Source organism: Oncorhynchus gorbuscha, linkage group LG02, assembly GCF_021184085.1.
Source record: "Oncorhynchus gorbuscha isolate QuinsamMale2020 ecotype Even-year linkage group LG02, OgorEven_v1.0, whole genome shotgun sequence".
Lineage (NCBI taxonomy): Eukaryota > Metazoa > Chordata > Actinopteri > Salmoniformes > Salmonidae > Oncorhynchus > Oncorhynchus gorbuscha.
In genome coordinates, this window is record NC_060174.1 from 34027382 (window position 1) to 34050845 (window position 23464).

The window sequence follows — 23464 nt, forward strand, 5'->3', positions numbered from 1 at the left end:
CCAGGACATGAAAAGGCATGAGCAGATAATCATCCCACATGACATCCCACCTATTCAACCACCAGAATTCAATCTGGACACTGACCCTCCAAAATGGAGGGAAGTAGAGAACGTTGTCCGAAGAGCAAGAGCGGCCTCGGCTCCTGGGCCTAATGGAGTACCATACAAGCTCTACAAGAACGCCCCGGATGTTCTACGCTTTCTTTGGAGGCTCATGAGGATAGTGTGGCAGAAGGAAATAATACCAAAGGCATGGCGAAGGGCTGGTGGTGTGCTAATCCCGAAAGAGAAGGATGCGACAGACATCAGTCAATTCCGACCAATCTCCCTTCTCAACGTCGAAGGGAAGATCTTTTTCAGTATAATAGCACAGAGGCTGTCCACTTATCTGGAAAGGAACAAGTACATTGATACATCTGTACAGAAAGCAGGCATTCCTGGTTTCTCTGGTTGCCTGGAACATACTAGTATGATTTGGCACCAGATCCAAACAGCTAAGAAGGACAAGAGAGACCTCTATGTCATCTTCCTCGACTTGGCCAATGCCTTTGGCTCAGTTCCCCATGAACTCCTCTGGGAATCCTTCAACATTTTCCACGTACCAGAACCCATCACTACACTGGTAAAGGCCTATTTCCAAGACCTGCAATTGTGTTTCACAACACCTGACTTCACAACAACATGGCAGCGCTTGGAAGTAGGCATAATGGCAGGCTGTACAATTTCTCCTCTGGCCTTCACTATGGCCATGGAAGTCATCATCAGGGCATCGAGATGGGTGGTCGGTGGTGAGAGAACTAAGGAAGGGCTCCGTCTCCCACCTATCCGAGCATACATGGATGACATGACTACACTGACCACCACTGCAGCATGCACCAGGCGGCTACTTGCAAAACTGCAGGATAACATCAAGTGGGCACGGATGAAAATCAAGCCAAGCAAATCTCGAAGCATCTCCATAGTCAAGGGACAGCTTAAAGATGTGAGGTTCTGCATTGGAGATGACCCGATACCAACGGTGTCTGAGCAACCCATCAAGAGCCTGGGTAGATGGTACAACGAAAGCCTCCGGGATAAAGATCAAGTGCAGCAAGTAAGGCAGGACATCGCCGACGGTCTTGAGAACATCAACAAGACCCTACTGCCTGGGAGGCTCAAGCTCTGGTGCCTACAGTTTGGACTTCTCCCCGGATAATGTGGCCACTCACCGTCTATGAGGTCCCAATAACAACAGTGGAGAAGATGGAGCGAACCATTACCTCATACGTGAAGAAATGGCTGGGTGTCCCACGATGCCTGAGTAACATCGGCCTCTATGGCAAAGGGGTCCTTGAACTACCTCTTACAAGTCTAACGGAGGAGTACAAGTGCTCTAAAGTAAGACTTCAGATGACATTGAAGGACTCCAAAGACCAGACCATTAGCAAGGCTGCACCTCCCCTACAAACTGGACGGAAATGGACATCATCCAATGCTGTGCAGCAAGCAACATCAGCCCTGAGACACCAAGACATTGTGGGGAATATCCAGCATGGAAGAGGAGGCTTTGGCCTGGCAGCAAGCAAACCAACGTTCCATAAGGCAACAACATCTGAACGCAGGAAGCTGGTGGTCGAGGAGGTGCGCAGACAGGAGGAGACTGCAAGAAGTGCAAAGGCTGTCTCTCTTGCTAAACAAGGGCAATGGACGCGGTGGGAAGGCCTGGAGAGGAGAAAGATCAACTGGAGTGAGCTTTGGCAAATGGAGGCAAGCAACATCAGCTTCATCATAAGAGCTGTTTATGATGTGCTTCCATCACCAAAAAATCTACATCAATGGTATGGCGAGGACTCGACCTGCCCCCTCTGCCCAGCTCCAGCGACTCTCAGGCATATAATGACAGGTTGCAAGACCAGCCTCTCACAAGGCCGCTACACCTGGAGGCACAATCAGGTCCTCAAGAGCCTGGCTGCAGCACTTGAGACCAAGAGGAGTGCAACCAATTCATTACCTCCAAAAACAAGCAATCCCGTCAAAACAACAACATTCATCCGGGAGGGACAGAAAAGGCCCAAGTATCCTCCTACAAAGCCAGAAACTGGACACCTAGCTATGGCCCGGGACTGGAAGATGCTTGTCGATATTGGCCAGCAACTCATTTTTCCACCTGAGATTGCTTCTACCAACCTTAGGCCAGACATGGTACTCTGGTCCCCTTCACGAAAGGCTGTGTACATCATAGAGCTCACAGTCCCGTGGGAAAACTCTGTTGAAGAGGCCTACGAACGTAAGAAACTGCGTTACACAGAGTTGGCAGCAGACGCAACTCAGCGTGGCTGGAATGCAAAAGTCTGGCCAGTTGAAGTGGGATGCAGAGGATTCGTGGCTTCTTCCATCATCAGGTTGCTGAAAGAACTTGGAATCCATGGACAGGCTCTGCGGCAGACCGTCAGAGCAGTTTCTCAAGCAGCTGAAAGAGGTAGCCAGTGGATCTGGATCAAACGGAAGGACCCTTGCTGGGCTATAACTTCATGACCCCTCACCCCCACCTGAGAACTCAATTCAGATCCCTCCAACTTGAGGAGGGCATATGAGGTATGCGGTCAGCTGTATGGCTGGCTCAGAGAAGAGGACGCCCCTGCCTTGCACAGTCCTGTGGGACATCTTAATTGGGCATGGGACACAAGCTAAGGCTTGATCACCCTTTAGCTGGCCACCTTTGATGAGGGTGTTTAGTGATTAAAGGCCGAAACACCCACTGATTCGAAGGCACACTACTGAGGATGTGTCCCAAAAATTGACATCTTACCCCAGTCTAAGAAATAAACCTCCCATGCCACTCTGTCAACATCACGGCAAATCTCATGCGAGTGCATTCCATCTATTGGCACAATGGACAGTTTTTAACATCTCGTCCCGTGTTTTATGATTCCAAAGCCCCATATACTACCCACCACTGCGACCTGTACGCTCTCGTTGGCTGGCCCTCGCTTCATCCTCGTCGCCAAACCCACTGGCTCCAGGTTATCTACAAGACCCTGCTAGGTAAAGTCGCCCCTTATCTCAGCTCGCTGGTCACCATAGCAGCACCCACCTGTAGCACGCGCTCCAGCAGGTATATCTCTCTGGTCACCCCCAAAACCAATTCCTCCTTTGACCGCCTCTACTTAAAGTTCTCTACTGCCAATGATTGGAATGAACTACAAAAATCTCTGAAGCTGGAAACACCTATCTCCCTCAATAGCTTTAAGCACCAGCTGTCAGAGCATCTCACAGATTACTGCACCTGTACATAGCCCATTTATAATTTAGCCCAAACAACTACCTCTTCCCCTACTGCATTTATTTATTTATTTATTTTGCTCCTTTGCACCCCATTATTTATATCTCTACTTTGCACATTCTTCCACTGCAAATCTACCATTCCAGTGTTTTACTTGCTATATTGTATTTACTTTGCCACCATGGCCTTTTTTGCCTTTACCTCCCTTATCTCACCTCATTTGCTCACATTGTATATAAACTTATTTTTATACTGTATTATTGACTGTATGTTTGTTTTACTCCATGTGTAACTCTGTGTTGTTGTATGTGTCAAACTGCTTTGCTTTATCTTGGCCAGGTCGCATTTGTAAATGAGAACTTGTTCTCAACTTGCCTACCTGGTTAAATAAAGGTGAAATAAAAAATTAAAAATAACTGGTCAGTGCCATCCTAATGACTGTTCAAACAGGAAGGTCAAAGTATTTAAGTATTTTCTGGGAATCAGAGTGACAGCTAGTCATGGTATAAGCAGAGTAAAACCTCTCTCCGTTGTAGCTCATGTAGAAACAAACCAGCTGGATCACATGGGCTTACAGTCATGGTTCATTATCATAGCATGACACAGTCTGTTAATTACAGTGGTGGTTTATTCCCATATGTCTTAACCCCCAGGAGGTAATCCCTGACCCTGACTGTGACACACACTCAGACTGTTGAAGATGAAGATGTAATGTTCATATGCACGCACGCACGCACGCACGCACGCACGCACGCACGCACGCACGCACGCACACACACACACAGGCAGAAGATCTCAGCAGTAGCTCTGTGCCACCTAAGAATTCCAAAAAATCAGAGCAACAGCCACACCAAGTTCCTGCCCTTATTTGTTATTCTACTGTATATCTCTCTCCTTCAGACATAAGCATACACGAAACACAAACAAACCTGACATACACACAAAAATGTGTGTGTATTTTTCTCCCCTTAGAATGCTAGCTTGATGGTTTTTAGGATTTCATTTTCGTTTCTAATCTGCCCGGCACAACCTTATAGTAAGTGACATGGCACAAAACGCACAATTTATTTCTTAACTCTCTCTCTCTGAATTCCTTAATTCATATCTTTCCTCCTCTCAGAACAATATCATACTGTAGCCTACACTACTGTAAACACCAGTGTGGCTTTGATTGAATTGATAGGTTTGGTTTCTGACTTTGAACTATTATTAATCATTAGTTATAAAAGAGACATGAGCGGTGCCATAATGAAGCCCGGGAGGGGCTGAGTGCAGAGGGAAAACGGTCACATGTGGCAATACTGATAAGAGGAGGAACCATTTAAGGCCCATATCACTCAGCTCCCTGCCTAGCAAAAAATATGCAATGTTTAGCTATATAGAGGAGACTCCACCCAAAGTGGGGTATGTATACTACCACGGGAGAAACCATGTCGTTGTCTAATGCAGCTGGACTGACCCTCTGGGAAGAATAAACTTGGTTTAGGCTTTCACATTGTCCGTCGATTTCTTACTCTAATAATATAACCTAACAGAATGAATCTCTAGGCAAATGGATGTCCTTCTGCTCATCCTTTCATGATGGCACAGTCACAGTAGAGGAACAAAGAAGTAGCAGCATGTTGTTCTGCATATTGTTTGTCAGGCAAATCTAGCAGGAAAAATACATTTTGAGTCGAGTACCTCTTCTCCTTGTGTTTGGAGGAGAGAAAAACGTGTGTGTGCAGGTGTGTGTGCATATGTGCATATGAGAGGCGGATAGAGAGAAACAGAGGAGTCTGATAATTGGGGAGTGAGATATTTCAAGTTTTACCTTTATAATTCAAAGGTGTTATATACCAAATGTTTTATTTACTTACCATGCACATAGATTGTACACCACATAATTTATTTGAGGAGACTGGGTACCAACTCTGCACAGATGTACATTAATCTCTGCTCTAGACAGAACAAAAGCTCCCAATGGAAGATTTCCAACTTACTGCAAAGAAAATAGATTAAAAGCCTAGAAGGTAAACACACACACACACACACACACACACACACACACACACACACACACACACACACACACACACACACACACACACACACACACACACACACACACACACACACACACACACACACACACACACACACACACACACACACACACACACACACACACACACACACACACACACACACACACACTTGTGGTGTACTATGGGATCTGGCATCGGACCATCTGTGTGACTCAAAATAAATAAATCCTCCTTCACTTCATCACCAGAACCACTCCTCCTCCCAAATCCACTCACTGATGTTGGTCCTTTGAGCGTATAGCTGTCTGTGTTCGTGCATATGTCTTGCTCTGTGTGATCTCTTTAATCAAGTAGTCCCTCCCGTGTGTCTGCCATTTGATCTCAATGGCCAATCACAATCATTCTCTAATAAGAGGGTGGCCCTTACTCAAACTAGGGTTAACCTGGTCAGAAGTCTTTGACTTGGTGTCGTGTATCAGGAAGACTCCTTCCAAATGATTTAATGAGAAGGGATTCACAGAGGAACAGGAATACAGAAGGAATTGAGGAGGGGAAAAAGGAAGGAAGAGAGGAAAGAAAAATAGGATATTAGCAGAGATTGACATATTAGCAGAGATTGACATATTAGCAGAGATTGACATATTCGCAGAGATTGACATATTAGGAGAGATTGACATATTAGCAGAGATCTCCATCCTTGAGACATTGGTTTTGTTGACTTGCTAGGTTCCAACAAGGATTTGTTTTGTATTTGATTAGGATCCCATTAGCTACTTCTAAAGAGGCAGCTACACTTACTGGTGTCCACACAAAACAGGACATAATACTAAAGATTGTTCAAATCAAATCAAAGTTTGTCACGTGCACTGAATACAACAGGTGTAAACCTTACAGTGAAATGCTTACTTACAGGCTCTAACCAATGGTGCGAAAAAAAGGTGTGTGTGTAGGTAAGTAAAGAAATAAAACAACAGTAAAATGACATTTGAAAAAAGAGTAGCAAGGCTGAACACAGACACCTAGTCAGGCTTATTGAGGTAGTATGTATATGTAGGTATGGTTAAAGTGACTATGTATATATGATGAACAGAGAGTAGCAGAAGCGTAAAAGAGGGGTTGGCGGGTGGTGGGACACAATGCAGATAGCCCGGTTAGCCAACGTGTGGGAGCACTGGTTGGTCGGGCCATTTAGGTAGTATGTACATGAATGTATAGTTAAAGTGAGAATGCATATAAGATAAACAGAGAGTAGCAGCAGCGTAAGAGAGGGGTTGGGGGAGGCACACAATGCAAATAGTCCGGCTAACCATTTGGTTAGATGTTCATGAGTCTTATGGCTTAGGGGAAAAAATTGTTGAGAAGCCTTTTTGTCCTAAACTTGGCACTCCGGTTCCGCTTGCCATGCGGTAGCAGAGAGAACAGTCTATGACTGGGGTCTTTGACAATTTGTAGGGCTTTCCTCTGACACCGCCTGGTGTAGAGGTCCTGGATGGCAGGCAGCTTAGCCCAAGTGATGTACTGAGCCGTACGTACTACCCTCTGAAGTGCCTTGCGGTCGGAGGCTGAGTAGTTGCCGTACCAGGCAGTGATGCAACCGGTCCAGGATGCTCTCGATGTTGCAACCTTTTGAGGATCTCAGGACCCATGCCAAATCTTTTTAGTTTCCTGAGGGGGAATAGGCTTTGTCGTGCCCTCTTCACGACTATCTTGGTGTGTTTGGACCAATCTAGTTTGTTGTTGATGTGGACACCAAGGAATTTGAAGCTCTCAACCTGCTCTACCTCCTTTTCCTGTAGTCCACAATCATCTCCTTAATCTTGGTTACGTTGAGGGATTGGTTCTTATTCTGGCAGCACCCGGCCAGGTCTTTGCCCTCCTCCCTATAGGCTGTCTCATCGTTGTCTGTGATCAGGCCTACCACTGTTGTGTCTTCAGCAAACTTAATGATGGTGTTAGAGTCGTACCTGGCCATGCAGTCGTGGGTGAACAGGGAGTACAGGAGGGGACTGAGCATGCACCCCTGGGGAGCTCCAGTGTTGAGGATCAGTGTGGCAGATGTGTTGCTACCTACCCTCACCACCTGGGGGCGGCCTGTCAGGAGGTCCAGGATCCAGTTGCAGAGGGAGGTGTATAGTCCCAGGATCCTTAGCTTGGTGATTAGCTTTGAGGGTACTATGGTGTTGAACGCTGAGCTGTAGTCAATGAACAGCATTCTCACATAGGTGTTCCTTTTGTCCAGGTGGGAAAGGGCAGTGTGGAGTGCAATAGAGATTGCATCACCTGTGGATCTGTTTGGGCGGTATGCAAATTGGAGTGGGTCTAGGGTTTCTGGGATAATGGTGTTGATGTGAGCCATTACCAGCCTTTCAAAGCACTTCATGGCTACGGACGTGAGTGCTACGGGTCTGTAGTCATTTAAGCAGGTTGCCTTTGTGTTCTTGGAAACAGGCACTATGGTGGTCTGCTTGAAACATGTTGGTATTACAGACTCAATCAGGGATTGCAGAGATTGCCTTGCGGTCGGAAAATGTTGAAAATGTCAGTAAAGACACCTGCCAGTTGGTCAGCACATGCCCGGAGCACACATCCTGGTAATCCGTCTGGCCCCGCAGCCTTGTGTATGTTGACCTGTTTAAAGGTCTTACTCACGTCGGCTACGGAGTGCGTGATCACACAGTCGTCCGGAACAGCTGATGCTCTCATGCATGCCTCAGTGTTGCTTGCCTCGAAGCGAGCATAGAAGTGATTTAGCTCGTCTGGTAGGCTCATGTCACTGGGCAGCTCGCGGCTGTGCTTCCCTTTGCAGTCTGTAATAGTTTGCAAGCCCTGCCACATCCGACAAGCGTCGGAGCCGGTGTAGTATGATTCAATCTTAGCCCTGTATTGACGCTTTGCCTTTTTGATGGTTCGTCACAGGGCATAGCGGGATTTCTTGCAAGCTTCCAGCTCTACCCTTTAGCTCAGTGCGAATGTTGCCTGTAATCGATGGCTTCTGTTTGGGGCATGTACGTACAGTCACTGTGGGGACGACGTCCTCTATGCACTTATTGATAAAGCCGGTGACTGATGTGGTGTACTCCTCAATATTATCGGAAGAATCCCGGAACATGTTCCAGTCTGTGATAGCAAGGCAGTCCTGTAGTTTAGCATCTGCTTCATCTGACCATTTTTTTATAGACCGAGTCACTGGTTTCATTTTTTCCTATAAGCAGTAATCAGGAGGATGGAGTTTTGGTCGGATTTACCAAATGGAGCGCGAGGGAGAGCTTTGTACGCATCTCTCATTTTTTCCCGTCTGGTTGCACATTTAACATGTTGATAGAGATTTGGTAGAACTGATTTATGTTTCCCTGCATTAAAGTCTCCGGCCACTAGGAGCGCCGCCTCTGGGTGAGTGGTTTCCTGTTTGCTTATTTCCTTATACAGCTGACTGAGTATGGTCTTAGTGCCAGCATCTGTCTGTGGTGGTAAATCTCTCTTGGCAGTGTGGCCTGCAGTTTATCACAATATACTCTACTTCAGGCGAGCAAAATCTAGACACTTCCTTAGATTTCGTGCACCAGCTGTTATTTACAAATATGCACAGACACCACCCCCCCCCATCTTACTGGAGTGTGCTGTTCTATCTTGCCCGTGCAGCGTGTATCCCGCTAGCTGAATATCCATGTCATCATTCAGCCACGATTCCGTGAAACATAGGATATTACAGTTTTTGATGTCCCGTTGGTAGGATATTTGTGATCGTACCTCGTCTAGTTTATTGTCCAATGATTGCGTGTTGGCGAGTAATATTGACGGTAACGGCAGCGTTCCTAGTTTTCTTCTGCGGGTCCGGACGAGGCATCTGGCTCTTCATCCTCTGCGTCGCTTCCTTTTGCAAATAATTGGGATGTCTGCCCTGTGGGATGTTTGGAGAATATCGTGTGAGTCCTGCTTGTTGTTGAAGAAATCTTTGTCTAATCCGAGGTGAGTGATCGCTCTCCTGATATCCAGAAGCTCTTTTCTTCCGTAAGATACGGTTGCAGAAACATTATGTACAAAATAATTGAAAATATTGCGAAAACCCCCCACATAATAACACAAGTGGTTAGAAGACCGTAAAACGGTGGCCCTATCCTCCGGTGCCATTTTCATTCTTGTCTGTCATTTCCAATGGAAGCAAATTAATCATAGTGAGCAGAATAAGCAAGGAGATGGGCAGAGCCAAGCACACCCTAGCGAGATCCTATTGGCGCGTTCTAGCATGTATTTGCATATTTCCGTTAAGGAACACCTACTCTCTGAAATGCAAGTGTGAAGTAACTGAATTCGCCCTTGCACTCCTAAACAATCCACCTTTTAGAAACTTTGGCAAATGGTAAAGTCAACCAAACTTAGTCCACTCTTTTAGTTTTGGGAACAGAAAGCGGTATTGAGATCAAATGTTCCATGGATGACAAAATGCGCAGAATGTCAGACAAAATCCATCCCGCTCCACCTTCTCCCACTGTCAGCCACTGGGATTCCTCTCATCACCATATTCGTGATGAATGGAAATGCCAACCAGATTCTTCAAATTTATACATCTGGTGAAACATCTGGCTCATTGTTCTATTTGTGATAATACATAACATTAATAGACAAGTACAGCACAAGGAAAGAAATACAGTGGCAAGAGAAAGTATGTGAACCCTTTGGAAATACCTGGATTTCTGCATAAATTGGTCATCAAATTTGATCTGATCTTCATCTAAGTCACAACAATAGACAAACAGTGTGTGTTAGTTGGTTTGGTAGTCTCATTTACACATTTGTCTAACCCTGGCAGTTATTCTGAATGCTGATTGTGGGTCAATGAAAGTTCAAATTGTTGGATATCCTCACTCAGCAGCTGGATTCCAAAAGGCATTAGACATCGGTATGCAAGCCAGCAAATGTGATATGGTGCTGGTTTTGTGGGCGACCAGCATTTGCTGGTGACCAGTGTTCAAGTAAAAAGTAAACCAGTAAAAACACAAAGGCTGGTACACAGCAAAAACAAAGCGAAGGCTGGTCACAAGTACAAACACAACAAATTCTGGTCACCAGCAAAAACACAACGAAGGCTGTTACCCAGCAAAAACAAAGCAAAGGCTGGTCACCAGTAAAAACACAACGAAGGCTGGTCACCAGTAAAAACACAACGAAGGCTGGTCACCAGTAAAAACACAACGAAGGCTGGTCACCAGTAAAAACACAACGAAGGCTGGTCACCAGTAAAAACACAACGAAGGCTGGTCACCAGTAAAAACACAACGAAGGCTGGTCACCAGTAAAAACACAACGAAGGCTGGTCACCAGTAAAAACACAACGAAGGCTGGTCTATGCTGTTTTTTTCAGCAGGATAATACTTGATATCCTGATATTCTAATCTCACAGCACCAGTTGTTCTGTAAACAGCGGAGAGAATCTCACAACATCAGGAATCATCCGTGTCCTTTGTTCTTCCACTTGACATTAGCTACAATGTTTCACTAAATTCCCCTGGCGTGAATATAGCTACCTTGTTTCACTAAATTCCCCTGACATGAATATAGCTAACTTGTTTCACTAAATTCCCCTGACATGAATATAGCTACCTTGTTTCACTAAATTCCCCTGACGTGAATATAGCTACCTTGTCATCTACAGTTCCTGCCTGACATGGGTATCCTGGGGTAACATGTAATCTCTTACATATGGAGTTGCACCGAAGTATCACTCCCGCTATTTCCCCCTAATGTGAGCTCAGCAACCTTGAATCGTGTAGTTTCCTCACGCTAAAGTTTCAACCTAATAGTTTCCAGACAAGCAAAAAGGTGTAAAGGGTTCCCACTCAAAACGTAATGGTTTCCACCTCAACAATCTACATTTTATTTTTCCTACACCACATTCATACAGCAGTACATATGCTTAGGTTTACAAGTTATTTAGGTCAATAAGTGGAGAGGCGTTGTGTTGTGAGGGGCTGTTTTAAAAAAAAGTTCATTTAGCTGTTTGCTTTAATGATTTGAGATGGCAGGGATCTCCATTTGACCATGGCTCTATAAATCCTGTGTGTTGCTTTAACTTCATTTGAATTTTGGGACTGTGAATAGACCCCTGGTAGCATGCCTGGAGGGATAAGTACAGTTGAAGTCGGAAGATTACATACACTTATGTTGGAATCATTAAAACTTGTTTTTGAACCACTCCACACATTTCTTGTTAACAAACTATAGTTTTGGCAAGTCGGTTAGGACATCTACTTTGTGCATGACACAAGTAATTTTTCCAACAATTGTTTACAGACAGATTATTTCACTTATAATTCATTGTATTACAATTCCAGTGGGTCAGAAGTTTACATACACTAAGTTGACTGTGACTTTAAACAGCTTGGAAAATTCATGGCTTTAGAAGCTTCTGATAGGCCAATTCACATCATTTGAGTCAATTGGAAGTGTACCTGTGGATGTATTTCAAGACCTACCTTCAAACTCAGTGCCTCTTTGCTTGACATCATGGGAAAATCAAAATAAATCAGCCAAGACCTCAAATTGTTTTTGTAGACCTCCGCAAGTCTGGTTCATGCTTGGGAGCAATTTCCAAACGCCTGAAGGTACCACATTCATCTGTACAAACAATAGTACGCAAGTATAAACACCAGGGACCACACAGCCGTCATACCTCTCAGGAAGGAGACGCGTTCTATCTCCTAGAGATGAACGTACTTTGGTGCGAAAAGTGCAAATCAATCCCAGAACAACAGCAAAGGACCTTGTGAAGATGCTGGAGGAAACAGGTACAAAAGTATCTATATCTATATAATTAAATGTCAGGAATTGTGAAAAATGTATTTGGCTAAGGTGTATGTAAACTTCCGACTTCAACTGTATGTCTGTCAGCTGAAAGAATAGACAGTATGGAATTTTTAACACATTAATATTTACAAAAATGAGAAGTGTTTTAACCTAGGCAATCTCTTCTATACTTCGAGCCAAGAGAGTTTGAAAGGCATATTGTTGCCATTAGCCCTCTGATTACAGTGAAGGGCAAGACACAGCTCTGTTCTGGACCAGCTGCAGCTTTCCAAGGTTTTTCATTGCAAGACCTGACCATATATTCGGGCAGAAGTCAAAATAAAACGGGAGCCTGCAGTACTTGTTTGGTTGCTGAGCATCTCTTTATCACAGACAGACCTCTCACCATCTTTACAACAATTTAATTAATATGCCTTGGCTATGACAATTTACAGTCCAACATGTTAAGTCTGCTCAACTTGCTCAACAGCCACCATTCATTACCAGATTCAGCTGAGGTTTAACATTTATGGAGTGATTTGTACCAAATACTATGCTCTTAGTCTTCAACATATTCAGGACTAGTTCACTACTAGCCACCCATTTTGAAACTGACTGCAACTCTTTGTTTTGTAATTTAACTAGCTGTGGCCGCTGACGTGTATGAGGTTGAATCTTCAGCATACATAGACACACAGGCCTTGTGTAAGGCTAGTGGTAGATCATTAGTAAAAATAGAAAACACTAATAAGGATAGTTCAATCAAAAACGTTTTTCTGATGTCAAAAGTGGTGTAATATTGAGATGAGTCAATGTGCCACTCTGCTGTGTTGCTATCCTGCTCTCCTGGTGAAGAACTACAGCATCAGAACATTAAACTGAAAATCAGCAACGGTTTGGAATCAGAAGGAAAAACAGACAAGATTGAGGATTTTTATTTGCTGTGCAGTTCAATCTCCTGGTGGTGATTGCTCAATGAGAGCTTTACACACACGGTATTCTGCGTGTTTCTACTTAAAACACACTCTTGCCTAGACAGTGTTTCCCCCACTTTTTTTTAATTTAGTCAAATATAAAGCTTTGCAATCAAAGCCTAAGCACTGGTGGGGGCTTAGTTCAAATAATTAAAAAGCCCGAGAGCACTGAGCGAAAGACAGGAATAGGCAGCTTTCAGAAAGAGAGAGCGATCCAGAAAACAAATCCAGCATGATTTGCCTCATAAAATCCAGTTTGTTTGCTGCTTGAAAAATAAAGAGATTAGATGCAATGGATGTGTCTGAAAATGTTACTAGTTGTCATTGCTTCCTCTATCCTGGTTTTCTAAATTCCTCTCAAAGCACATTGGAAGAGAGGATCCAGGAGGTTATTGGAATGAGATTTGAGACAGCTAGTAACATTTTTAGAGACAGCCAATAAATTCAGCTTTCTGACTCCCTGCTGTCCTCTCCTGGTTTGATAAAGCAATTTGTTCTTCTCTAAAGGTGACAACTACCTTTTCTGTCCACTAACCAGCCCTCAAAGGTTATAAGGGAGTTTACCGAAAAGTCATAACATTTCAAACCGTTAATAATCCACAAAATTCAACAACACAATACATAATTTAATTCCGTGCATTGTTGACTTTACTTTAGGTCTGCAGAAATGATCTCCACCATCTCATCTCATGTGGAGATACATCATGCTGTTACTGGAAGTAACACAGTTGCTTTTTGCACTGTCATTATCCTTTTAAAGTTTTACATTTACATAAAAATCAGTTATCAAATTTGATTCTTGTTGATAACACTAATTTCTGTAATCAGATTTAGAGTAAATTATGATGATTTTTTTGGTATGTGAAGATTGGACACATGTAGTGTTAAGGCAAAGGAATTATCTTCACGGATGAATCACAATTACAATAGAACCCAGGATAAAGGGGTTCAGTAAATGTGGTCTGGACTCTGTGGAGGAGGGTCATTGTGTCAGAGACGCTGTAGAAGGACAGAGTTCCTGCACTGTGGTCCAGGTACACTCCTACTCTGGAGGAGGGCGCAACAGGGATTTTAATCTCTTTTGTAAAGTCCTTATCAAAGTCCCTTTTAAATCCCAAAAGTGACTCAAATGGTGCCATATTGTGCCTGATAGAGCAGCCACTTGAATAACATACCAAACACCAGGACTTATCATTGTTCCCAAACCAACACTCTGTTCCACCGTGCCTCTTGATCCCTTTATATGAGTCCGCTATAGTAACCATCCCACTCCACTCTACCTCCCAGTAGCAGGCCCCAGACAGACCCTCTTTACACAGCACCTGGTGCCACATCTGAAATCTTTCTGGATTGTGAGGACGTATGATCTGGCGCTCACGACTGTATGCCACCTTTGTGTTCTCTTCAGACAGATACAAACGTTGAGTTGGTGTGTTGGGATCCAAAGTCAGCTGGCAATAATCTGTGAATATATGAGAGAAAAGCTGTGGTGAAGATGAACTCAAGATGTCAGTGAGTATTGTTGAATAAAAAAGTATGTTTTTGTGTGTGTGTCATTAACTCACATTTCAAGAACTCTTCTCTGGTCCTGGGCACAGGAGGTGGGACAATGTGAAGTCCTGACACTATGAAAACAGAGAGAATCAAACATGACTGGTCCTTCCAGACTGATCACGCCTAGGGTTGCACATTGAGGAATATTCAGAGGTGGAAACTTTCCGTGGGAATTAACGGGAATATATGGGAATTAACAAAAATATATGCTAATTATACAGATGTTTTGCATCGGATATATTTACTATATCATATGGAAACAGAAACATAAACATTTTACCTTATCATAAGTAGAGATATTTGCAAATGATTAAATCCTTCCAATAGAAATGTAAAAAGTTTTTAGTTATGAATTGAAATGTAATTAAATGAGTTGACAACTTTAATTGAATGACTCTTCACATGGGATGATTTCACTGAACAACAATAGAAAGGGGATTTTGAATGACCCCAATGATCCATCGCATCTCCCAAAACCTTTTTCAACATACGTCTGTAAAATGATAGTCTAGAAACTAAAGCTTGGTTGTCTTCCTCTCAGGCTTCCATGTCTTCTCCCTGGACCTCCTCAATGTCCACCTGTTGAACATCAAACTCTGGGGCCTCATCTTCACTGTCACTTTCCAACACTGTTGAGGATGGCTCGTTGTCAGGCTCAAAAAGCCTCAAATTTGCCCGGATGGCCACCAATTTTCAACCCTTGTAAAACAAGGACCAGTTGCACTCTGAGGTGGTGGATGTTGGTGGGATTTGGAGGATGATGGAGGCAACAGGGGGAAGATCCTCAGATCCACAAAGTCCCTTCCACCAAGTGGCTGATGAGATATGTTGGCACGACTGTCATATTGCATCTCCATCCCAAAGCCCTTGCTTGGAAGTGTACTTTGCCAGACTGCCAAAAATCTTGCTCTCATCCAGGCCAAGGTGGCGAGACATGGTAGTGATGACACAATGGGCCTTGTTGATCTCTGCACCAGACAGGATGCTCTTGCCCGCATTCTTGGGGTCCAAGATGTACGCTGTGCGTGTATGGGCTTCAGGCAGAAGTCTTCACGCTTTTTGATGTATTTCAGAACTGTAGTTTCCTCTGCTTGGAGCAACAGTGAAGTGGGCAGGGCAGTACGGATTTATTCTCTTACATCTGCAAGCAGAGTCTGAACATCAGACAGGATGGCATTGTCTCCCTCAATCCGTGCAATGGCTACTGCTACAGGTTTCAGGAGTTTCAGGCTGCTTACCACTCTCTCCCAAAATACATCATCCAGGAGGATCCTCTTGATGGGGCTGTCCATATCGGCAGACTGTGATATGGCCATTTCTTGGAGAGACCCCTCCCCTCCAGGAGAATGTCAAACATGATGACAACACCACCCCAACGGGTGTTGCTGGGCAGCTCCAATGTGGTGCTCTTATTTTTCTCACTTTGCTTGGTGAGGTAGATTGCTGCTATAATTTGATGAACCTTCAGATATCTAACCATTTCATTGGCTCTCTTGTAGAGTGTATCCATTATTTTCAGTGCCATGACAGCCAATGGGTGAGATGTGAAGGTAGGACTCCTCCACTTTAGACCAAGCAGCCTTCATGTTTGCAGCATTGTCTGTCACCAGTACAAATACCTTCTGTGGTCCAAGGTCATGAATGACTGCCTTCAGCTCATCTGCAATGTAGAGGCCGGTGTGTCGGTTGTCCCTTGTGTCTGAGCTCTTGTAGAATACTGGTTGAGGGGTGGAGATGATGTAGTTAATTATTCCTTGCCCACGAACATTCGACGAACCATCAGAGATGATTGCAATACAGCATGTTTTCTCTATGATTTGCTTGAAATCTTTTCAGAAATCTCTTCCAATACACATTGCCTGTGAGCATCAGAGGTGAATCAGTTCCATACACAGCTCGAGCAAGACACTCATCAGCATTTCTCTGACTACGTTCTTCCATTGAGTAAAAAAAAACTTCTGATTCCAGGAGGACCATGAGTTGTTGCTATCGATAAGGTTTCTGATTCATCATTTTCACCTCTACTTCTATTCGAGGGACTTTTGTCAGAGGTTGCTTGTTGTGAGCGCTGAGGGGACTTTATGCACTTGGCCAGATTATTCTGCATCTTTGTTTCATTCTTCACATATGATTTGGCACAGTATTTGCAAATGTATACAGCTTTTCATTCTACATTAGTTTCAGTGAAATGTCATCAGATAGTGCCCATTGCATTTTCCTGGAGAGATTAGAAAAGACATTGTAAAAATAAATAAAAATACAATTCAATGTACAGATAAATAGTTAAGCAGTTAGATTAAACAACTCCTTTGTAATATACATCTTTTAAAATGAAACATGTATGGAAACAGGTGAATTAACACTCCTCAGTTAAAAGGCTCAAGCAAGCTAAAACCCACATGGTAGAAAAAAACTAACTAGCAGAAATTGTTATCAAGTTAGACATTATTTAAACCCACTTTGCTGTAGGCTACTATTTACTAGTTAACAAAAAATTATGTACGTCATATAAAATATATTCACCCCACCCAGTATTGTAATCAAAACTTACCTCAACAGCATCTCATTAGTGTGCAAGATCTTGAGAATCAGCTGTACATGTGATGGAAGAGTGCATGCAGAGGGTTGCAATTGAATTGGGGATAGTTTAACCAAAATATGCCCTAGAAAGACCTAGAATTGCCTTGTGTATCCCACAAAAAAGGTTCACTGTTATAAGCTAACTTTTTAAAATGAATTTAAGCTAAATTCTCCAAATTCCAGGGCTTAATTTCCCATGGCACTACCACATTCTAAATTCAGAGTCAACTCCATCCATTTAGGACACACTGCAGTGTAAATCAAATGCCCTATCAGGAACGTAACCATCGGCAATTGATTGAATCCCATATTTTAATGTGGTCTAAGAAGATGTGTCCTTACTTTGTACAGACAACATAATTATCTCTCCAGCGCAGATATCTTCAAGTCGGTTTCTCAGATCAGAGACAGAGTTCATAACATCCTCAAAGGAGACGTGATGGTTGATAGTGATGCTGGGTAAGGCCTCAGACCCAGGAGGGACACAGAGAGACTGGAAACTCTAGATTCAAAGACATGGAAAAAAGGAAAATATGATTATTGAGAAACACAAATGATACACATGGTGTACACCATCCAACAAAATGCTTACTTGCAGGTAGACCAGAGGCTTAGTGCAGTATCCCCACCTCCAATAAACTGCTGTTTTATAACTAATTTCCTGCTATTCTACACATTTTTCCATGAGGCTGAGAACTTTGTTTTGCAGTTTTAAAGCCAATTTCCCGTCATAAATAAATAAATACTTATGACATGTTCATATGCTATCTGGTGCTATGTTTTTTGTTGTGTATGCCCCCTGCCTTGTGGGGGCTGCGAGTGTTCTAAGAAATAAGAAAATATAAGAATACGAACATAAAATTAATGGCTCAGTAGAACAGAATAAACATTTTAGCATAAGTATAACACAGGAAGGCACAATTTATAGATTCAAATAATTTAATTAAAGATTTCCCTTTAGTAGAGACACCTGCTGCAATGGACAGTGACGTCACCTGGAGGAAATGGATGTGATCCTCTGTGTGTGAAAGCTGCTCCAGCTCAGCCTCTCTCCTCTTCAGCTCAGCCACCTCCTGCTCCAGCTGCTTCAGGAGTCCTTCAGCCCGACTCACATTAGCCTTCTCCTGGGCTCTGATAAGCTCCTTCACCTCAGTGCGCCTTCCCTCAATGGAGCGGATCAGTTCATTAAAGATCTTCTCACTACTCTCAACTGCTGCCTGTGTAGAGTGCTGTTAGGACACACAAAGAGGAGAGGTGGGGGGCATTTTAATCACCCCATTCACTCAGCTTTCACCAGAACTCCAGACAGCCTGTTCCCCACAGTGAGGTTCAGTGGGATGGGAATGTGGCCCTCCATGGATTCCTAACTGGCTCTAGTTTTGCTGGACTTAAAAATAGTAAGTCACTTAGAAAGGACAATCTGCTAAGTGAAAGCATGTAAATGTGACTTGTTTCAGGAAACTAGGAGCATGTCGCACATCACTTCTTCAGGAGTGGCATTCGAACATAAACATTTATTTTTTATCAAAATGTGTTTTTTGGCAGAAATGCCTTCTGGAACATGTGAACTTTCATTTGCCTTAATAACAAACTTGTATTCCATCCAAAAATATGAATACAATTGTTAAATTACGAGCCTAGTTCGTTTTGCCACAGAAAAACTGGCCATGATTGGCTGAGATAATGGATGGGCTGGAAATGCCGGGAGATGAGTTTGGATTGGTCTGCCATGTAGCACGCATCTGTTTGTACGTGAGCTGCTCAATATGTGTTGACAGTCCTTTGTACCGTGCTGTTTTTAAAACATATAACATTAGCCATTGAGAAGTACTTTTCTCAACAACATTGATGCCCTGAATTTAACAGGCACTATCGACAGATCAGTTGTAAAAAGTGATGGGTTCATTTCTGCACAGGCCACGGTCAGTGTGAACCGGAGTGACTAGACACAACGCTGTCCAAACAAGATGTAACGCCAGCTACAAACAAACGGAGTTAAATGGTTCCACTCTGCCGTGAAGCGATCATCCATGTATATGGGTAAGAGTCTTGCTACATTTTCAGATATGTTTATAATTTAGTCAGAAAAAAAAAATCAAGTTAGAGCATACTGTTAGTTAGCAAATGTTGCTAATGTTAAATGTATGAACTGTGAGGTAATATTATTTGAATTAAAAAATTCATTTGCATTGCTAGTTATAGCTAATGTTAGCTAGCGAACGCTGAACCTAGTTTGTTAGCTTTAGCTACCTGCAGATTCATACTACATCTATGACAATGTTTGTATTGCTAGTAGTATGAGTTGGGATTATGCTAGTTCATTGTTTAGCTAGCTAGCTACATGTCTAAACAAAGGACCCTGATTATTACATGACCCATCAAATTAGCCAGGTGTGTCTGGGGATGAATACGGCCAACCACTATATTTCATGAATATGTGTACATGTCTAGACAATAGTGACCCACTTAGTAGATGTGGCCCGTGGGAGGGTTATAGCATTTCCTTCACATGACCAATCCATTTAGACACATGTGTCAGGTAAGCATCATCTACTGATGATAAAATATTTTATCAGAATATTTTCTGTTTTTGATATTGCTACTATGCAACTAACCACTTCACTATACTGTTTACACCTGTATCCTATACATGTGACAAATATACATAGATTTTAGCGTGAGTTTACCACATGGCCTCACATGTGAATCCTTAAAGAGATGGGTGGGGCTAATGCTTAAGAGGGTGTGAACGATGCTGAATGGGTGTAGACAAAGAAGAGCTCTCCAGTATGTACCAAAACATTCAAAAGGACATTTTCTCAAAAGTGGGGTTACAAGTTAATCAAATTTCAAAGCAGAATTACTTTCCCATTGTCCGTTAACTGCAGTGTATGATATACCATTTTCTAGCTCTGTGTCTCTACTTTTATCTAATGTAAAAAACACCATTTCAAATGTTGGTACAAAAATGTTTTGCTACATAAGACCGAATCGAGGCTCTTGGTCACAAATGGTCAAAACTCACCTTGAATGACTTCACAGCCTGTCTCACCTCCAGCATCTCCTTCTCTCTCTCCTTGATTCTCTGCTTAGATTTCTCCCCCAAAAGCCTCTGTAGAGAAACAAATGTAATTTCATTCATTATTTTTCTATTCTAATGAATGATAGTCAGACTTTATGGCATGTCAATGTCCATGTCTTATCGAAGGAAAAGGGTTATGTAGTGTTCTGTGTATTTTTTCCTGTTTTGCAAGTTCATAAATGGAATTCATCCTTGTTCAGATGCAAATAAGGTACATAGGGACCATCCGTTGTTTTATTTAGTCATTCTTAATATTTAAGCAAGTGAATTAAGGTTTACTTGTTTTTCAGCTACTTCGGCTGCAGCAGAGACTGTATAATGGCCTTTATGTTGATCCAACATACACAGATGACAGATACATTGCTGATCTGTCCGGCAGTAAACCTCCAGTAGTTTGTCATGATGAGAGCAGATCTTTTCCTGGAGTTGTGTGGAGGCCTTGACCATCTTGTGCTTCTTAAAGGCAGGTGATTCATAGTGAGGCCGGAGGTGTGTCTCACAGTAAGAGGCCAGACATACCAGACAGAACTTGACAGCTTTTAATTTTGTCCCAGTGCAGACGTCACACTCAACATCTCCAGGTCCAGCATAACAGTGAGCAGGAGGAGCAGTTTGGAGTTTTGTTTTCTTCTTCTTCTTCTTCTTTTTAGTATTTTTTTCTGTCAGTGTCTTCACCATTTCAGCCATAACTGTGTTTCTGTTCAGAAAAGGCCTTGGGTTGAAGGTCTGTCTGCACTGGGGGCAGCTGCAGACAAGCTTCTGATCTTCCTGATCCCAGTAGCCTTTAATACATCCAATACAGTAGCTGTGTCCACAGGGAATAGTTACTGGATCTTTTAGTATCTCCAAACAGATCGAACAACTGACCGAGTCCATGGCTTCTGCCATTTTGAAACACATAAAAAAACTGAGCGTCAGAGATACGTTTCGTTTCTTGTTTGCAGAGTAGGCGTGGCTTTCACCGACCTATAACATTTCACTTCCTGGATCTGTGAACTCACATCTCAGATACCAGTTATGGCCAGCACATACAGTTGAAGTCTGAAGTTTACACACACCTTAGACAAATACATTTAAATGCAGTTTTTCACAATTCCTGACATTTAATCCTAGTAAACATTCCCTGTTTTAGGTCAGTTAGGATCACCACTTTATTTTAAGAATGAGAAATGGCAGAATAATAGTAAAGAGAATGATTTATTTCAGATTTCATTTCTTTCATCACATCCCCAGTGGGTCAGAAGTTTGCATACACTCAATTAGTATTTGGTAGCATTGCCTTTAAATTGCTTAAATTGGGTCAAATTTTTCGGGTAGCCTTCCACAAGCTTCCACAAGAATTTTAGCCCATTCCTCCTGACAGAGTTGGTGTGGCAATCTGATGTGGCACATGTAATGTCAGTTTAGTTGATGGTTGCTGGTCCAACTGTCCTGGAATGTTGACTTGAATGGGCATGGCTGTTCTAGTAAATGTAATTCTACAGGTGACAATTTCAATTACAATGCCTCAAAGAAAGTTCTCTCTCTCTCTGGCTATGGCGCTCTACTTACAGTTGAAGTTTACATACACTTAGGTTGGAGATTAAAAACTTGTTTTTCAACCACTCCACAAATTTCTTGTTAACAAACTATAGTTTTGGCAAGTCGGTTAGGACATCTACTTTGTGCATGACACAAGTCATTTTCCAACAATTGTTGACAGATTATTTCACTTAATCACAATTCCAGTGGGTCAGAACTTTACATACACTAAATTGACTGTGCTTTTAAACAGCACGGAAAATTCCAGAAAATTATGTCATGGCTTTAGAAGCTTCTGGTGGACTAATTGACATAATAATAATAAGTGCCTCTTTGCTTGACATCATGAGAAAATCAAAAGGAACCAGCCAAAAATTATAGACCTCCACAAGTCTGGTTCTTCCTTGAGAGCAATTTCCAAATGCCTGAAGGTACCACGTTCATCTGTACAAACAATAGTACATAAGTATAAACACCATGGGACCACGCAGCTGTCATTCTTCTCAGGGAGGAGATGCGTTCTGTCTTCTAGAGATGAACGTACTTTGGTGTGAAAAGTGCAAATCAATCCCAGAACAACAGCAAAGGACCTTGTGAAGATGGAGGAAACAGGTACAAAAGTATCTATATCCATAGTAAAATGAGTCCTATATCGACATAACCTGAAAGGCTGCTCAGCAAGGAAGAAGCCACTGCTCCAAAACCGCCATAAAAAAGCCTGACAACGGTTTGCAAGTGCACATGGGAACAAAGATCGTTATTTTTGGAGAAATGTCCTCTGGTCTGATGAAACAAAAATATAACTGTTTGGCCATAATGACCATTGTTATGTTTGAGCATAGTGAAGTTATTAATTACACCTTGGATGGTGTATCAATACACCCAATCACTACAAAGATACAGGCGTCCTTTCTAACTAAAATGCCAGAGACGAAGGAAACAGTTGCAGAGTTTAATGGCTGTGATAGGAGAAAATGGATCAACAACATTGTAATTACTCTACAATACTAACCTAAATGACATAGTGAAAAGAAGGATGCCTCTACTTAATCACAATATTCCAAAACACACATCCTTTTTGTAATAAAGCACTGCAGTAAAACTGCAAAAAATGTTGCTAAGAAATGTACTTTATGTCCTGAATACAGTGTTATGTTTGGGGCAAACAACATTTCACCGAGTACCACTCCTATTTTCAAGCATGGTGGTGGCTGCATCACGTTATGGTTATGTTTGTCACCGGCAAGGATTAGGGAGTAATGTAGGCTAAAAATAAATAGAATAGAGCTATACATAGGCAAAATCCTAGAGAAAAACCTGGTTCAGTCTGCTTTCCAACAGACACTGGGAGACAAATTCACCTTTCAGAAGGACAATAACTTAAAACACATGACCAAATATACACTGGAGTTGCTTACCAAGACAACATTGAATGTTCTTGAGTGGCCGAGTTACAGTTGACTTAAATTATCTTGAAAAATTGATGGCAAGACTTGAAAAAGGATTAGCAATGATCAACAACCAAATTGACAGCTTGAAGTATAAAAATAAAAAATGCAAGTATTGTACAATTCTGGTGTGCAAAGCTTTTAGACTTACGCAGAAAGACAGCTGTAAACGCTGCTAAATATGATTCTAATATGTATTGACTCAGGGGCATGAATACTTTTGTAAATGAGATATT

At 42.5% G+C, this 23464-nt stretch overlaps 1 protein-coding gene across 3 annotated transcripts; it reads right to left on the bottom strand.

Annotated features, from left to right (window-relative positions):
* Nucleotides 1-12474: 12474 nt before the first annotated feature.
* Nucleotides 12475-21183, bottom strand: LOC124001305 (tripartite motif-containing protein 16-like). 3 transcript variants are annotated; one of them, XR_006832767.1, is made up of 7 exons: nucleotides 20539-21183; nucleotides 20203-20289; nucleotides 18173-18406; nucleotides 17520-17679; nucleotides 17149-17189; nucleotides 14609-14668; nucleotides 14430-14505 (listed from the first exon to the last, which is right to left on the bottom strand). XR_006832767.1 is itself a non-coding variant. In XM_046307991.1 (6 exons), the coding sequence occupies exons 1-6, from the start codon at nucleotides 21157-21159 to the stop codon at nucleotides 13928-13930; spliced, it is 1740 nt and encodes a 579-aa protein (XP_046163947.1). In that variant the 5' UTR covers nucleotides 21160-21183; the 3' UTR covers nucleotides 12475-13927. The 3 variants fall into 3 exon arrangements, 1 of the variants encoding a protein (XP_046163947.1); XM_046307991.1 differs by lacking the exon at nucleotides 17149-17189 and having other exon boundaries at nucleotides 12475-14505; XR_006832768.1 differs by lacking the exons at nucleotides 14430-14505; nucleotides 14609-14668 and having other exon boundaries at nucleotides 18148-18406.
* Nucleotides 21184-23464: the final 2281 nt, after the last annotated feature.

Bases quoted from the DNA above. Each gene is read 5' to 3' on its own strand.
- LOC124001305 (XM_046307991.1), bottom strand. From the start codon at position 21,159: ATGTGTTTCAAAATGGCAGAAGCCATGGACTCGGTCAGTTGTTCGATC. The intron at 18,407-20,202 runs GTGAGTTTTGAC...GTGTCCTAACAG, and splicing joins AGGCTGTGAAGTCATTCAAG to CACTCTACACAGGCAGCAGT. The intron at 17,680-18,172 runs GTGACGTCACTG...CTTTGAATCTAG, and splicing joins ATCACATCCATTTCCTCCAG to AGTTTCCAGTCTCTCTGTGT.